Source organism: Temnothorax longispinosus, chromosome 4, assembly GCF_030848805.1.
Source record: "Temnothorax longispinosus isolate EJ_2023e chromosome 4, Tlon_JGU_v1, whole genome shotgun sequence".
Classification (NCBI taxonomy): Eukaryota; Metazoa; Arthropoda; class Insecta; order Hymenoptera; family Formicidae; genus Temnothorax; species Temnothorax longispinosus.
Window position 1 is genome coordinate 5,592,640 of NC_092361.1, and position 18,060 is coordinate 5,610,699.

The window sequence follows — 18,060 nt, forward strand, 5'->3', positions numbered from 1 at the left end:
GTAATCTGACGACGTGATTAGTAGATGAAAAAAGGAACGTAATTGTCGATGCTCGATGCAGCGATAACTTTGTGAAAGCAATCAATTCGTAAAATTCACGTCCAAAAGCAAAATCGTTTATATTCAATAAAAAAATAAATAAACAAATAAATAAATAAATAGATAAATAAATAAATACGTAAAACATTACAAATAATAGGCACTACAAATGATAAATAGTATAAGTGTAGTCAGGGAACGTGTGCACGGACTGCAAGCCACAGGGCAAGTCCAATAATAATAACAATATCAAATAATTTCAAAAAATCAAACTTACAAAATAAATAAATTTGTCTAAAATAAAAGTAAATATCGGTGCTCGACGCAACAAATTTTTTGAAAAAAATTTATTTGCAAAATTTACGTCTAACCGGATAATTGTTTATATCCTATTATATTAAGAAATAAATAAATTTTATATTAATATCAATAAATAATAAAGTTTATATTAATAATAAATTAATAAATAAGTAAATAAATGATGATAAATAGTAAGTAGTAACCCATCAGGTAGCAAGATAACGTTTAAAGACGTCTTAATGATGTTTTATTAACGTTAGAGACATCATTAAGACGTTATCAATACGTCATTTGACGTCACTCTGCTACCTGGGAAAGAATGTGAACTCACAAGGACGCGAGTCTAATAAAAATTCTAAATCATCTGCAAAAATCAATATTACAAAGTAAATAAAACTACTTAATAAAATAAATAAAATTCGTTTCTAGAATAAAACGTAAATGTTGCTTGAGGCAACGAGAATCTTTTGAAAAAAATTGATTTGCAAAATTCACGCCTAAACGCATAATCATTTATATTCAATGAATAAATAAATACATAAATAAATAAATATGTACACAAATAAAATAATACAAATAACATTATAAATGATAATCAATGGTAAAAAATGTGGTATTATAATTATTATAAATAATAAATAATCAATGGTAAAAAATGTGGACTTGCAGGGCACAAGGCCAATTAATACTAACAATAATTAAAGTAATATTCAAACATCAAACTATACAAAATAAAAAAAATTTATCTAGAACTAGAATTAACAATTTATTAAGTATTTCGATCCGACGTCCCTCTCTCTCTCTCTCTCTCTCTCTCTCTCTCTCTCTCTCATTATGTTTTCAAAACTGAAGAATGACAATTAATGTTCGAATAGCACTTCGTCCGTGGGATGCTGCCTGCAAAAGCGGACGGGATATGCAATGAAAAACGAGAATAAATTGCATGAATAATCGATTAAATTCTTTTATTGCATTCACAATCGCGTATACATGTTTTTGTTCAAATCCAACGACGTGATTAGTAAATGAGAAAAGAGATAATGAATGTCGGTGCTCGATACAAGAGTCGAGAATCACGTCCTAAAATTCACGCGTAGTCACGTGCATCATGTCTAATGAACAAAATAAATAAATAAATAAATAAATAGATAAATAAATAAATAAATAAATACGTATACAACTAAAACAGTGGGCATTACAAATGACAATAAGTAGTAAGGAACGCGGACTCGCAGGGCATATAGCGAGTCCAATTAATACTAACGATAATCTAAACGTAATCTCCAAAAATCAAACTTAGACAATAAATAAAATTCGCCTAGAGCTCGAATTAGCTCAGATATCGCGTCAAACTCTGTGGCCATCTTTCGATACCGTCATCGCCATCGCGATGAATTCCATCGATATTTTATGGTCAAAGCCCGAAACGCGGGCATTTCTAGCATTGAGTGGTCAATTCTGCGGAATGACTGGTCAATCCTGAGGAATAACCAAGCGTCTTGATTAAAGCAGTTAGGTATCAGGCTGAAAGTTTGATTAGTTTTATGCGGGGAAGGGGCTCCGCCACAGGCCCTCACGCGCCTATTTGTGTACTGTTTATACACACATATCAACAAATTACTACAAAACTTTGACCAAGATGCTTGACCGTTTGGCAGAATTGGTTAGTCAATTCTAGGATTGACCACGTTTCGGGCTTTAACCATAACAGATGTACGTTCCTCTAGTCTAACGTAAATTATCGCTCTATCATTCTATCAACGTTGTAAAAAGAACAAAAAAAGAAACTAAATAAGAATACATAAATGTACATGGCCGAGCCCGGAATGCAATACATGTCTCTCGCATCGCGACGCTTAGGGCTTTAAAATCCACGATTAACATTAATCCTGATCTTTTGCGTAATTTCGACGTAAATCGTCTGCGAAAAAATAGTCGCCTTAGTTCAAAACTCGCCAAGGTAAATTCGCAAGAGTCTCTTAACGAACGTCGTTCGTAATCGCATCACAATTGCGCTGTTCTCAATTTATTCCTCGGAGGAGGAATAAATCGAGAAATCTATTCGAAAGACAACACGATCGATCGTGGTTACATCGCGCTAAGATTCCGCGTTGGATTCAGTCAATTAGCGGCAAAATCATTATGAGGCATTTGAGATTCATGACACCGTAAGACGTCGACGTTTTAGAAAAGTGAAACTGCAAATGTTCCTCTTCAAGGCCGAATGACCGTGCGTTTGTCGTAATTGCGCGTCTCTCGCGCGGAAGAAACCGACGCGATCGAGAAAAGCCGGTTATAATGATTTTGCACTTTCTCACGAGATTTTCCATCTGAGCGTTTTGCATGTTACGCAGCGATCGACTGAATCCGACGCGGTCGAACGAAAGCGGATCGGAATGAGCTTGCGCTTTCTTTATCTCTAAATATCATAGAGTGGTTTTGCCACTAATATATTAAGCGTTGTCTATAATGGCAGCAAGAGTACACTAAGAGAAATGTTTTGTTGAGTTTTATTGAAACAACCAAAATTTTGTTACAGTAACAAAATTTTGGTTGTTTCAACAAAACATTTCTCTCAGTGTAGTGGATTAAGATTATAAGACGTCAGAGTAAGTTGATTTTCTCGTGTAAAAGGGCATAGAGTAAGGCCGTAAGCGAAATGGTTGAATCCCATTTCCTACGTTCTACTCAACCATTTCACTTATGGCTTTACTCTACGCCCAATTACATCGGAAAACCAACTTACTCTGACGTTTTATAATCTTAATCCATTACTCCTGCTGCCATTGTAGACGACACTTTAGAGGGATTGCGATAGTCACTCTAAAAGAAAGGGTTGTCACTCTGATTTAAGTAAATCCAGGAATTCAAATTTTTAGAGCCATTACTCTACCGGATACGATCTCATTCTAAAGCTATAGTGAATCACGATTTACTAAAGATTGGCTGATAAATGACTTTAACAGAGTAAAATTTTTCACTTAAAATTGTGGAGTGACATAATTCACTCCTACGGACACTGATCTACTGCACTCGCAAAAAGTGCCCTTTCACTAAAATGGAGTGCAATTTTACTCTTTCCTAAAAGTGGCGAATCATTCGAAGTGCACAGGCTCAATTTTCACTTTTCGTTACACTTGCATTTCACTCGTTGTGAGTGATATATTTCACTCTTTGACTTTTAGAGAATATGAGAAGATCCAAGCGCCTTGCATAATGAAGGCGACAGTTGAAGAAATCAATTAATCGAGAATTAAATAAAATCGAGATTTCGCCGGCGAGAGGAGGCGAAGATTCATCCGACGCGTTATCGAGAACGTATCTTGCGAATTGTCACATTATGTCACACGAATACTAAGACGGCGTTCACATGTAAAATACTGTTTTCTCGTTAAGTCTCGAATACTTAAATAAAGAACGCAGTCTGGACACGATCGTGCCGCTTTCCTCCCCTAAGGATGCAGCACTTTGCACGGTAATTTCCCGTACGCTTTCGTTATCTCCCGCTGTTGCCGTCCAGGTCCTCCGCACGTTACGCGCGTTACGCGCGATAGTTAATTACTTATTTCTTAAGGGGATGCTGTAGTGGCCAGTAATTACCGACATTTTTTTGTACACACGAAACTTTGAATTGGGTTTACGGAATTGAAAAAGGTACTTTTTTACAGAATTAAAGTACGTACAAAAACGAAGGGTGCTGCCAGTCGAGTTTACATTAAAAACGAAAAAAAATTAAAATTTTCGGCACATAGAGCTGTCACTGACAATATTTTCTTAATACAAAAATACTACAGTTTATATATATAAAATGAGATTACAGCACCCTTAGGGAAAACATTTAAGAACAATATATCGTGCAATTAGAACTAAGATAAAAGTCTAGAAAAAAAGTTATATGTGCTTTTATATATGCAAAAGCACATGGAGAGTTAGACAAAGACAGATACAGGAAAAACAAAATTAGAAATGTTGACATTATCGACATCGAGGAAGTTTGGCCGTCACTCCAGCATTCCGTTAAGGCGAAAGTTTATAAAGAAATTGGAAGCTCGGACGGAGGCTAGTCCGTAGTAGTGCGTTGTCGACGGATCATGGCTGAGAGATCAAATTAAATATGCGTGCACATATGTATATGTGTATATGTGTGTGTGGATATGTGTGTATCTTTGTTAATTGTTCTACTTCCTCCTTCCTGTCTCCCTCTCTTTCTCGCACGATTGTTCCTCCCCCGTTGTCTCTCTTCCGTCTCTCTTTCCTGACTTTCGCCTCGTTCTCGAGCGACACCGAGTCTCCGAATTAAATCAACTGATAGTCCCTTTGTTCCTCCCGCGGATCCTCCTTCTGTAATTAGAATAGGGAAAATGGAATTAGTCCCGATCTTCTTGAGACGACAGATTCGCAATTACGAAGGCGATTCTCGCAAACGTATTATCGCGATATAGCGTCATCGAGCCTTTCTCGCTTGTTAGATCTAAGTAGATCTCGCACGTACACCTACGAAATGTAAACGCAAGTGGTAGTCGCGTTTCGTACGTTTCGTACGTTTACTTGTCGTCCGACGTGAACTAACAGGAAAAAAGAAAGTAGATAAACCGAGGAGAACAGGAACCAACTAAGCGTCACACGTCGCGTCTCGGAAACTTTCGTGCCGGGCAGCACGCTAATTAGGTATACGCTTCTGCAGTTCATTAGATTTCAGCGACACGCGCCGCTGCGCGCTGCGCGCTGGTCCGGCCAATCTTTCTTCGTCGTGAAATTATCGCTCAAACACACGCATGATAAACGATCTCGGTTCCTCACCGTAGCGTGGAGGAAACCACCGCGTTCCCGAAAATGGAGCGAATGTAGGAAGAGTGTCCGATAATGTGTCCTATGTGTTTATTATCGCGTGAAACTTGGTAACTGCGACATTTGTGCGAAGCAAGGACGCGATAAGCAAATTATATATTATGCGCGTATCGATCTCGACGATATTATTCGGTACTTACCCACGGTAAAGGACGAATCTGATCGGATTGGTCCGCATTTGATTCCGCTTCTTGAGCAATGAGCAGCAAAAGATGATGCAATTTTCGAAAATTGTCTTCCGAGATGGATCTCCGTTTACGGCCTCTGCAAACACAATAGTAAAACGCGTGTGAAAAAATCAATCTATTTAATACGGATTGTCAATTGATCATGATTTATTTTATAATTTGTTTTATACGCAGAAAAGAAATAATGTTGCATTAACCATTAACCCATTAAGTCCTAAGAGATACGCGCTTTCCTGTTTTAAATCTTTTGTAGTTCGGATTCTAATAGGAAATTTTTAGATTGCAATTGGTATTTAGAGATAAAAAAAGAGTTGCTCTTTGCGAAAATATAGTCGGCGATGGGGTGTGATATTTGAAAGAGAAAGATATAAAGATTGTAAATGGAATTTAAAAAAATAAGTAACCCTGTCCATTTACTGATAAATATTCAACTAATAAATAATTTTGTCTGTCTTCTTTTCAGAGTAGAATAAATCGATATAATTATTATTTGAGTGATCTATATAACAAAACATTTTACTCAAAAAGGTAGACGAAATTATTTTACAGAGTGTCCCACGGGAAGTTGCTGACAATAAAATTAAATTCGTCTCTTTTCCCTCCACGACTTAGGTAGATTGTGTCTTATACTTGGAACTTCGCAGTTTTATTCTGTTTTATTCAAACCTTTTTCGAAAATAAGAACGTGTGTCGAAAAATAAGTGACTTCAAGACAAAAGAAAAAATTTATCTTATTTAGGGCTTCTTTTCTAGAGGAAAAGTGTACGTTAATGTGTATAGAGCATTTCGTACTAAGTAGAAAACGCATAGAGTGGCAAACAAAAACACTCTGAAAAGATTAGAAAAATTTATTTGTTTATATTCATATAGTGCTTTGTTTTTAAAACAATTTGATCCATTTTTAATCTAAATCAAATAAAATTCAGTAAAAATTTTCCATTATACAAATTAGTATACTCTATAAATAAAATAAACGAAATATAGGCTCTCCTGAATAAATCAAATAAAGAGAAGTGAGAGAGGCAATCGGAGCCACGCGTGGTAATTAATGCGCAATCAAATAATAGTCAATAATAAAATATATTAGTTAATAAATAAATATAACTAAAATATAAATAAAACTAAACGTCTTCTGTTAAACGCAATTTTGTTTTTCTCGTATGCGTTACAGAATAAGAGCTAATTAATTTCAACAACTTTCCGTGGGACACCCTGTATTAGTTAAATATTTGCCAGTAAAAAGGCAGGGGTTTCTAGCAAAAATTTAAAGCGGAAAAGCGTAAAGGTCTTCCAGGACTTAATGAGTTAACAGCATTAGAGCTGACAGCACATTCCAATTGGAAATAATCTCGTTAATTCAACAACGATATTAACGAAACAAGTACGTCATATTCAATAAAACGTTATTTGTTTCCATTAATACTGTTATCGAATTAACAAAAGATTTGGTTGATGTAAAACATTTCTTATCTCTTGCGCTTCAATAAATTTAATATTATTATTAATTTTTGACAAATAATGTAAATATTTTTATGCGCTTTAATAATACAAAGTCGTTTGAATTTCCGTCAATGTTGAGTCTCTGTCCTCTTTATAGAAACGGCTACGTTCCGGATAAATTCGCGCGATCACGCTGAGTTCGTGTGCCGAAAGGAGAAGAAGCGATAACGCCAGCCGACGCAATAGTCATGCAATCGTCATGCAATAGTCATGCAATCGCCGAAGATCTGCCAAGTAATATATAATATTTGACGAGTTTTATCGCCGGCGAACGGGTGTGTTACGCGCGAGGACGCGTAAATTACGCGGCTGCCAACAAGCAGCGGCAATATCTGTCGTAGCATAATTTGTTTATCGAGGCTCAATTAATTGCCCCATACCGATAACATCGTCGCTGAGATACGCGGGAAAGAGGCCTCGCTGAATAATGGGCGACTATTAACGAGAAGACCGTATAATATCGCGCTCGTGTGGATCGAGATATTTTTAAATTTTCTATCAATTCGGGTATCGTACTCGCAGTCTGCCATGCCGATCGTTCGGGACGAATCACAGTCTAAATATGTTTTATTACACGAATTTTATATTTCATTTTTCATCCAATTTTCACGGCACATCCCTGATGGAAATATTTTACTAAAAATATAATAAAATTTCATTAAAATTCTCTCTCAATTGATCCTATTTCATTGTTATTCTATATGAAATCGATGAAAAATGAAATGAAAATTATTGAAAAATTACTAAATATATTTCAAAATAAATAATAATTTTCCTTATGAAATGTAATGTAATACTATGAAATATAAGAAAAGTTAAGTTATATATACTATTGAAAAGTAATAACAAATTTATTTTATGTTAGGTATCATGAAACTTATGGAATAATAATGAAATAAGGTAGTCAAGTGAGAAAGAATTTCAGTAAAATATTTCTATCAGGGCAGCCTTGAACTATTTAATTTAATTTGCATACATTATTTAGCATTCCGCTATTCTCGAATATTTCAGCCGTTACATGTGCGATTACGCAATAATGGGATGAGGTGCGAAGAAAGAAGTCAGGTTTCGAGCGCCGGCTTGTCAATCATCGGGGGTGTATACACAGCGCGGCCGCTCGACGATATTCATGTCCCGTGTTAATTACGACGTTGGACACGTCGTTGACATCGTCATAAATGATCGTCAATTAATTTACGCGCGGTATAACGAGACGGGAGCGGTGACGATATCGCGATGCGCTCACAGGGGCTTCTTTTTACAGAACGACGAGCGGGAACAACGTCCGGATAGAAATTTATTCACGAGACATTCAACAAGAAGTAACCCAGTTAGAGGTTCCATTTGCCGTCGTTGCCTTCTTCCGTCTTCGTTTGTCACGGGCCGCGCGTCTACTTCTTATTCTCCTTCTCTCCATTCTCGTTCTCTTTCTTCGGCTGTTCCGATGCAATTATGTTATTCAGCGGGCGTCGTTGCATTACAATTTGTAGGCGTATTCATTGTCTCTTTTCAATTTTTTTTTGCTAAAATCGATAGCGCGCGCGCTATCGATGTCACAAGATGAGGACGGGATTATTGCTAAACTACCAGCCAAAAACTTTTCTCTTCGTACCGTCGTGTCACTTCTCCACAACTTGAAATATTTCTCTAAGAAAATTGAATATTTAAAGCTCTTGTTTTTTCCATGCATTAATTTTTCAGGTTGCGGGCAAATCACTTCTTACATCGTTATAGCTTTTTCTTTTCTTATTTAATCCCTTTTTTATGCAGTTCTCTAGCTGACGTATAGTATACAAGCTATTTGAAGGTTCGAGGAAGAAGCAACAAGTGCAACTGCGACCGATGAAATCTCTAATGGCATTTTAGCGATGTTGAATGTTTTATCTATTGTTTATTAAAAATTCGAATCACCGGCGATAAAGAAAGATTGAATGCAACTATTGTGATTTAGTAAGAATTTTAATATCAAGAGTACTCTTCCCACCGGTCGTATCTAGCAGCAATATACTTGAGAAAAGGATTTCCAGAATGAAGAGGGGACGGTATCACACTTATCGTGATATGACTAATTTCCTCGTGATTTAATTTGTGTTACTCGTGATGGCACACGTGACAAAAGTCGGCAAATCTGAGAACGGATGATCTTATTCCTGGATTTTTGGTCCTTTTTTAATTACAATTACAAGAAGTACCGCGTGTAAGCAATTAGAAAGCGCTTAAAAATATATTTAAAAAATTAATAAATTAAATTAATTATACAATAAGTCGGAGACGCCAATATAATATGTCGAAGAAGCCAATTCTCTTACATAATTTTTATCGTAATATGACTAATTTCTTCGTGGTTACCGTTTAATCTTGTCTGCGTTACTAGTGATAGCGCATTAATTAATCGTTAAATGCGCAATTCGTAGCATTCTTATTCCTTTTTAAATAATAACTGCTTAAGAAATGCTTTAAAAAATATTTAAAAAATTATTCTTTACTAATTTCAACCCTTTGAACCACTTGAATTTTTTTTGGACTATTTTTATGATGATGTAAGAGCAAAGCCGCGTTTTCAATTCGAACTTCATAAGGGGAGAGTGGACAGAGAGTGTATAGATTAAAAAGTCGCTTTTGCATATATGTAAAGCTGGGCATTTATAAGAGTTAAATTTGACGAATTTCAGCGAGTGGAAGATTTTAATCTTAAAACTATTAATAACATCATTTGCCTTTTTTTAAATTTATAATGTTTATCATTATACGACTAATTTCCTCGTGATTACCGTTTATCTTGTCGGCGTTACGACAGCGCAGTGATTAAGTTTGACAAATTTCAGCGGATGGACGATTTTAATCTTAGGACTTTTTGTCTTATTGCGCTTAAGAAAAAATTCCACATGTAAGCGATTAAGAAAAAGTTCCACATGTGCTTAGAGACATACTTGAAAAATTGATAGAATGAATGATACAATTCTTATCGTAATACGACTAATTTCCTCGCGATTATCATTTAATCTTGTCTGCGTTACAATGGCGCAGTAATTAAATTTGGCGAATTTCAGCGAACGCGGATATAATTTTAATTCTAGAATTATATAGATACTGTTAAATTTTTAGTATATAACAATAAATTATATTTAACCGCACCTACTCAATATGTCGTTAATTTAACTAAAACAATGGAGTTAAAATTATACTGTTCTATATTAAAATAATAAATTTTTACACACATAGGTAATTAAAAATGTTAATTAACTTAAGGTATTGATTTAAATTTTGCCCTTTAATATTTAACGGCGTAGGTAGCATATTTTTGTCCTCTTTAAATACATTTAAGAGTAAGCATTTAGGAATGCATTTGAAAAATTAATAAAACGAACGATACATATAAAGATTAATTAATTAGATCATTATTGTTCGAAACAGACTAGAAAGTGAACTTACATCATAGCTGGGTTTACTTTTCCGAATCCTACGGGAACCACTACGCCCTTCACATTTTGCAGCGCTAAAAGTGTCTCGAGTTCAGCGAGTCTTTGATCGGAAAGGCGCTTCTGCCGACTGCAACAAATCGACATGTTACTAAAACTATTCTCGTTAGGGACAGTTCTAGGGATGGCGCGCGTGATGGACTTTTTTCCGATTATTTGACGAAAATCCCGATTCTCGTGTAGTCGCCAACAACCGCGACCAGTTTTAATCTCGGGAGAAAAAAGAGATATATCCGTTGCGCCTCTCTCAATAGCCGCGCTAATCTTGCGAACGTACGCGACACAGATAGAGCCGTGCGCCAAAGCTTCAGCTATATGTTCAGTAAACATGTTATCGTCGCATGCGAGGGTTTTAAAGAGGAAGTCGGTCACTTCGTCCGCGTGTGGAAATCGAGATCGTTGGATTCGGAGCTATATTACATCGCACATTATCTTCCGCATTGTTCAATATCTCCGCACTAAATTAATCGAACATTCGATCGCGCGGGATTTTGACTCAAGTTACTCGACTAAATTCGTCTTGTTTCGAATGAATCCAATTTTACACTAGAATTGATACGATATCGATTGACAATAATTGGTGACGTTAAAGCCGAAGTTGAATCGACGAAGTTGAATTTGGACCTCGTCGATCGGGAGAAAGCGGGAGTGTCGCAATAATTTCACGGATTGCCTCACGACAAGATTCCCTCCTTAAGTCCTCGATCTAAATTAGATTCTCTTCAGTAGCCGTACCTCAGTAGCCAATCGGCCGGCCTGGCGTGCACCGTTTCCGACAGCAGGACCGCGAGCAGGACGCACAGAATCGGCGTGCCGACTGACAGATTCATCTTCGCGCGCACCACAGACAAATTTGCGTTAAACGAACAGGAATCGGTCAACGAGTCAATCGCTAATTGTGCCACAAGAGTCTACAACCGATTCCGACACCGAATTCTGTCACACACTTGTTGCCTCTTCTCTCCTCCCCCCCTATCTTTCGCGGGGATTTCTTTGACTGATAAGTCTCTTTCACTGATGATATCGACTTCCGAGTTCGATATGATCGCGCGTCGTATCCCGATCCTTCCTCTTACGTCGATTTTGCTTCTTGTTGAACTGTAGCTAGTCTCGGCCGCATCGAGCATATATACCCGCGTTACCGCCCTCCCTATCCCCACGCTGTCGCCACGACGAAGACTGTCCCCCACTTCATCACCGTCGGATCCACCCTCGCTTTTTACGCAAAATATACACATATACCCACGGTTCTCTTCTCCTAAACTCGGGGATCTACCTTCTCTCCCTTTCTCTCGTGTGCGCGAACCGTGTGCGATCATCTCCCTCTTCGCCCCACCCCACTGCGGGGGATACGTGTCATTTTTGAATATATCACGCGACACATAAGCCATAAAGTTACATGCTATCGCACACTCAGCACGTTCTTTCTTCGCTTGATCGTAAAATCGAATGGTAAAGTGACGTATGTTTTTTGAATATTCGATAATTCAATAATTTAAAATTAAATAATCGAACAACAACGTCGCGACGATATTATCTTAATGCGCGACCAAGTCGCACGAGATACGTCTCATATACTTGATATCGCCCTAAGACGATTTTTTCCGGTTTGTACTAATCTTTGTGTCTCTCTTTGCGTTCGTAAAATTTGCCAGACTCGTGATTACTCAACTTGAGGCAATATCTCGAGTATACTTTGAAACTAATTACGATAGCGCGTACTTAAAAACTTTAATTACTTTCTTTGTGTAATATATATTAGATACGCGATTCTGCGTCCTCCCTGCATCAAGCACCCACGTCGCCGAGACTCCAGGAGGACAAAGGTTCTGCTTCCCAGTATCCGTTTTGGCTTCGTACAAGAGGCGGGAGAGACGATCGTCTCTCCGTTTTTCTCGATAAATATAATATTTTCTTCGCGACACATGAGTAACGGGAGATTAATAAAAGCGATGAGGCTACCTCGCAAAAAAAAAGGCAACAATAGTACGAGAAATTGTTAATGTTTTTCAATAACGGGGGAAGAGAAGAGGCGAATATCCGATTTAAAGAATCATCATTAGTTCTTCCAATCGACTTTTACTTAATAAATGATTATATTATTATCACTTATTACATTCTTGTTGTTATTATAGTTAGAATTTTATTGAAACAAATACGAACAAACAAAAACGTAATAAAATTAACGCGAATGTATCATTGCTATCATTCACAGCGCATTGTTTATACGAAATTGTCCGTCCATTCTCTACTTTATCTCTCAGGAATTATTGTTATTAATTCCCCTTACTATGTAAAATATACTGCTTTTCGGAAAAAAAAAACGGAAAGATCATGTAAAGGATTGTAAAATTAACAAAGGAATGCTTCTTTTGTTTAATTTATTTTAGCATGTTGTTTAAACAATAAACATTAATAGTAATAGTCATTAAAAATCATTGAACAAGATGTCAGGTCGAAAAATGTAATGTTAAAAAATTTATTTGTTTTTTTTTTCTTTTAATATATTATATAAAAAGCAGTATACTACAGGTACTAAATGCAACAATACAAAAGACAGTCGAAGGTAGCAACAAGTTCACCAGATGAACGGATTGTTCGAAAAAAAACCCGTTTTTTTTCGACAATATATAAAGTAGAATAAAAAATGAAACTTGGAAAAAACTCTTCATACATAATCATACTAATAATTCATAAATAATTTAATTAAAAATAAAGAATTTTATGATTGACGAGCCTGTTTTTGCAGAAATTCTAGCTGACATTAAAATAAAATTAATGTTTAATCAGAAGTCATATAGCGTTCGCGAAATGGATTTTCAATCCGCCGCGCGAACGCGCAGCTGTGATGGACATAGATGTTTTACTGCTACTGTTACCGCGGATAAATTTTGCGGCACTCGCCACCGTCAAAATTCAAATTGGAAGAGCGCACGATTACACATTCACTTTTCCGAGGATCATCGTAAAGTCTCACGGCGTATAGCTTCGAGAATGCTATGAGAAGGTAAGTCTAAACGTTTCGCCGCACTCTAACGTGCCTTAAGTATTCCCGCTGACGTAAAGGTAAACTACATACGAGAGGGAAATACCTCGTCGATACTGGGAAAAATGACAGACTGTTTTTATGACAGTTTCATTCGTAATCTCCTAAGATCTATTTGCAGGCGCGCGGTTATCATTAGTTTGGGGCTACTCTCGATGACTGTCGCTCTATTTTCAATCCGCTACACTAATATTGCATATTCTCATATCGCGAGATTACCGGCTATCTAGACGATATAGACGATATTACATTTGATCGTTATAAATTGCGCAAAGCGTTACAAAGCATAAAAATGAATTGACTTAACGCGTGACGTCATAGTTCGTAAGATCGTGTGGAAGACCCCTGCAAAGATATTATGCAATTAGAAGAGAAAAGAAACACGCGCGAAATAAACGCGTATAACTTTAATTGTACACTGTTAAATTTGTAGTGTAAAATACTATACCTACTCAATTTGAATCATTTTTAACCATTTCTTTCAAGTAAATCAATGAAGTTAAAATAATATCTACTCACAATAAAAAAATTTTGTGTTAAATTTAACACATTTTACATGTCTCAATTTATCAACTCTAATTTTTATGTTAACTTAACAAAAGGCAAATATATAAATAAATAACACAAGTAATGTGTGAAAAATGAACACAAAATTGTAATACATGAACGCTATCTGAAAGCAAAGTTTATGTTAAATTAACATATTTATAATGTTAATTTTAAAACAAAATGTTATTTTTACATTAAATGTTATTCTCTCTTCTCTCTTTCTTGCAAAAAATAGAAGCGATATTTTTTTATAATATATAACAAAGAAAATGTCGACAGATGATAACTCTTATAGAGAGGAAACACAACTTAGGTATTTATTTTAACATATAATATATGTCACTAAGAATTCGTGCATTTACATATAAATTGTATTATTTTAACTCTTAGAAACGTTGAGTGTTAACGCAGAAAAGTCAAAATAATACAATGACAATATGTTGCATTAACACCGCAGTGTATGTTAAAAATTCTACACGGATGGAAATCCACTAAAATACAAAATATTTTTTACCGTGTACTGTTCTGTGTTATAAAATAATAAATTTTGACATGCATAAAGTTTAAAATAACAAAATGTTATTTCTCAAGATATTGGTTAAAATTTTATCCTTTGAATAATATTTAACAGTGTATAACTTTAGCGGAGAATAGAAACTGTAGAACATACATATACGTAATAATAATTAGAAGCAAAGTAGGAACGTAATTCATGAATCCGTTTAAATTTATATATTATCGATTAAATTTTAAGTGCGTCGTTAAGCTATTTCGTACAAAGAATCACACTCTGTGCAGATTTACTTGAAATTCCGTATTATTTTGCGACGAAACGCTGCTATGATAATTATAGAACATCCAATTATTTCGCTTCCCGAATTCGTCGGTCAGTTGCGTTAATCCCTTATCAATTTATCGCGTTTAAATCGCAAATACCAGCGATTGACGCAAAAAATGATACTCATTAAGCGCGCTGACGACCGCTTATCGCATAACGTGGTATATACTTTGCACTGAAAATAAGAGCCGCCAAATGTTTCGCGGCGACACTTTGATAATATATCAGAAGTTGCCTACATCATCGTTCCGTCAGTTACCCAAGAGATATTTAAAATCGCGATTCTCGGGGAAACCCACGAAATTTCCCAGCTGCAAGGTTCGACAGGTTCTGTCCATTAATCTCATAAAGCATTTTCGATATACTTATCCATTCTAGGAAAGATTCTAGTATCGGACTTTGCAAGCTTTTAACTATGACGTTTTTAACACTGACTACTATGTCTAGGTGACGTGTAAATTTCCGCAAAAATCTTGACGCTCATTTTGTAAATGAGTACAATGTACGGTTTTATTATTTATTTACCCGATTAAGATCGATTTTATTAAGTTAAGACGTTAAAAAGAAAACAATTTTCTTAGTCGTATTACTCGATTCGGAGCGTCGCGACCCTTCTGCATATATCTGCATGCGTAAAAAAAACCATAAAATAAAGTATCAAAATAACACGCTAGATTTATTAAGTTTGATGCCGAAATCAGCTTAACAGTAAAAATGTTAAAATGTATTCTTTATCTTTGGAAAGGTGCCGCTATAGTAACGGATATAGCATGAGTAAAAGTCTTGTATCTCTCTCTCTCTAATATACTTTTATAATGTTCTGATATGGACCAGTTTAAGCCAAGAAATTTGTCGGACTCATATATCTTTTCTAATTTTTTCTTGCAAGGACAATTTTACTTACTTAAAAGACTCTTTATAATAAATTATGTTGAAACAAGTTGTTTAACAAAACAAGGTACTTATCTTTTAATGAAAACAACAACGTCGAGTAATCTGGAAATTATTCTTCTATCAAAGATTCAATTAAAAGAAAAAGAACTGAAAGGAAGAAAAAGGAATTAACTGATTTCTTAATAAAAAAAGAAAGAGGGAGAGAAGGAAATAGAGAGAGAGAGAGAGAGAATACGGAAAAAAAAATTTGCTACTAAAGCAAATCTATTTGTTAAATATGGGATAACTAACATTTTTTGCTGCAAGAGCTAATTAATATCAAAATTAATTAACTTAATTAGCTCAAAAAATGTTTGTTATCCCATATTTAACAAATAGATTTGCTTTAGTAGCAAATTCTTTTTTTCCGTGAATATATATGTTCCATAAATAGAACTCGTGAATTATTTATTACAACTGTTCAAAATGTCATTGACACTGCAAAGGGCTGTCGTACAAATTCAAATCTCTTCTCTCGTATCGTCTCGCGTTAAGCTTATCCAGCTCTCGCCGCTTCTCGCGCGTCGCAATAAGTATATAAGTAGTTTATTTTCAATGCCGATGAAACGGGAAGGAATCACGCAGCCGCCACCTGCGATGCGTACTTGCACTTTGCCCAAATTCTCGTAAACATCTACGAGATAATGCAGACGAGAGATAATACTAGCTCTATGACCTAGATTATCACCGCTGCAAATGTATAGTAATATAGCTACTGACAAGCATTTTAAACCAGAGTCTTTTAATATCAGAGAGGAGGTATGACGCAACGTGTTTTCTTTTTTTTTTTTATATATAACAAGTGTCTTCCGTTTATTTTTACAAAATCTGGATGCTCCACCCTGCATGACGAAATTACGAACAGATATACTTCAATTAATTGTATTATAGAAGCTTTTATCTGATTTTTTTATTTATTGCCGTCTGTCCTCGAGATAAGCTTAGAGAAAAACATTAATTATACAATATGAGATACTGTTAAAACTTTTTTATCCTCCTCTCGCGGCACTTCACTTTGACACTTTTATGCGATATTGCGTATATATCGTCTGTTTGCGCACGTACATCGCATGCGCGTTTAGTCACGTATATCGTCATAAGCTCGATCGGAATTGTAACGACGCATTCCCCTGATATTTCGGTAGCCAAAAATTTGCACGATGTTTGAAATTGTTTGGAAAACGGGAATCCTTCAAATAGCTGCGGCGACCGCGGTACCGAAAATCAGCCGTACCTTATGCGGCCGGAATTCGTAGAAACGCTTAATAAAAGACGTGAAACATCGTTCCGGCACTCGGGCAGGAGCGGGTGGCTCGTTCGAAGGGTGAACGTAGGCGTAGCGCGAAGAATCCGAAAATGTTGATGTTTTCATGTCTTATCTGCATATCGTCGTATCTTCGGCACGCGTACGTGTAACTGTCTCTGGCCGGCGCGCTACTTTATGTTAGGTCTTTAATATTAATTACGTAAATAAATTAACAATCTGCGAAAAAATCTAGATACATCAGACCGTTATGTGCTTATATATTTATCATCAACAATGAGATTAAGTACCTTATACGAATAGATTTGAATCTGTTGGCGTAGTTTTAAACTCTCTGTGATTTTTTTTAGGATTTTTAATTCCATTTTAAATGACAGAAAAAAATTATTGGCACAACATAAAAAAAAACGATGAAATCGAGGGTTTTTGCCTTTTGGGATCCGAGTCTCGGAGTTTGAGGGCTCGTGCAAGCTAAACGACTGATTTGACGATTAATGTTGTTCAGATTATTATTGTAGATAATTTTACGCTCCACAAAAAAGGTACGTATAGTTAGTTACCCTATCTTGCTTAGTTTTCGAGATATTTGAGAAAAAATATAAAAAATCGCGTTTTTTGGTGATAATGTTGTTAATAACTTTTTATTCCGCGTTTATCTTATTATATTATTTTTTTATATAATTACAAAAATATTAGATTATCAACTGTTGAAATAAATATAAAAAAATATCATTAAAAATATAGAATGAAAGTTACTTAAGGATTTTTGCCTACTATTCTGAAGTCAAAAATGCGATTGAATAATAATGTCATTAGAGCAATCCCAAATTATATGCAATATTAGTATAATGAATTGTGGATGCTAGTTATATGCTATATTCTTTGTAAATTATTAGTGTATAGAATATTAACAAATATATGCCGAAGTATGAGAGCGTCAATGACTCGGGAATTATTGTCAAATACTTATTATCCAACATTATAAAGTAAAAGAAAAATCACAAATAATTTATAAAAACCTATATGAACAATTGTCAGAGAATACTAAAGGCTTAAAATGATTAATACATTGATGA

General features: G+C 35.5%; 2 protein-coding genes across 2 annotated transcripts in view; one reads left to right on the forward strand and one right to left on the reverse strand.

The window, feature by feature from the left end:
- LOC139811641 (putative fatty acyl-CoA reductase CG5065) overlaps positions 1 to 18,060 on the forward strand; it is a 64,506-nt gene that overhangs the window by 7,352 nt on the left and 39,094 nt on the right. The window lies entirely within an intron of this gene.
- Positions 1,275 to 11,494, reverse strand: LOC139811649 (uncharacterized). Its single transcript, XM_071775973.1, has 4 exons — positions 11,090 to 11,494; positions 10,308 to 10,424; positions 5,328 to 5,451; positions 1,275 to 4,680 (listed from the first exon to the last, which is right to left on the reverse strand). Exons 1-4 carry the CDS (start codon positions 11,182 to 11,184, stop codon positions 4,636 to 4,638), a joined length of 381 nt encoding a protein of 126 aa, XP_071632074.1. The 5' UTR covers positions 11,185 to 11,494; the 3' UTR covers positions 1,275 to 4,635.

Excerpts from the sequence above, each read along its gene's own strand:
- LOC139811649 (XM_071775973.1), bottom strand. The coding sequence starts at position 11,184 with ATGAATCTGTCAGTCGGCACGCCGATTCTGTGCGTCCTGCTCGCGGTC. Across the intron at positions 10,425-11,089 it reads CCGGCCGATTGGCTACTGAG|TCGGCAGAAGCGCCTTTCCG; the intron begins GTACGGCTACTG and ends GATTTGTTGCAG. Across the intron at positions 4,681-5,327 it reads AGATTCGTCCTTTACCGTGG|AAGGAGGATCCGCGGGAGGA; the intron begins GTAAGTACCGAA and ends TTCTAATTACAG.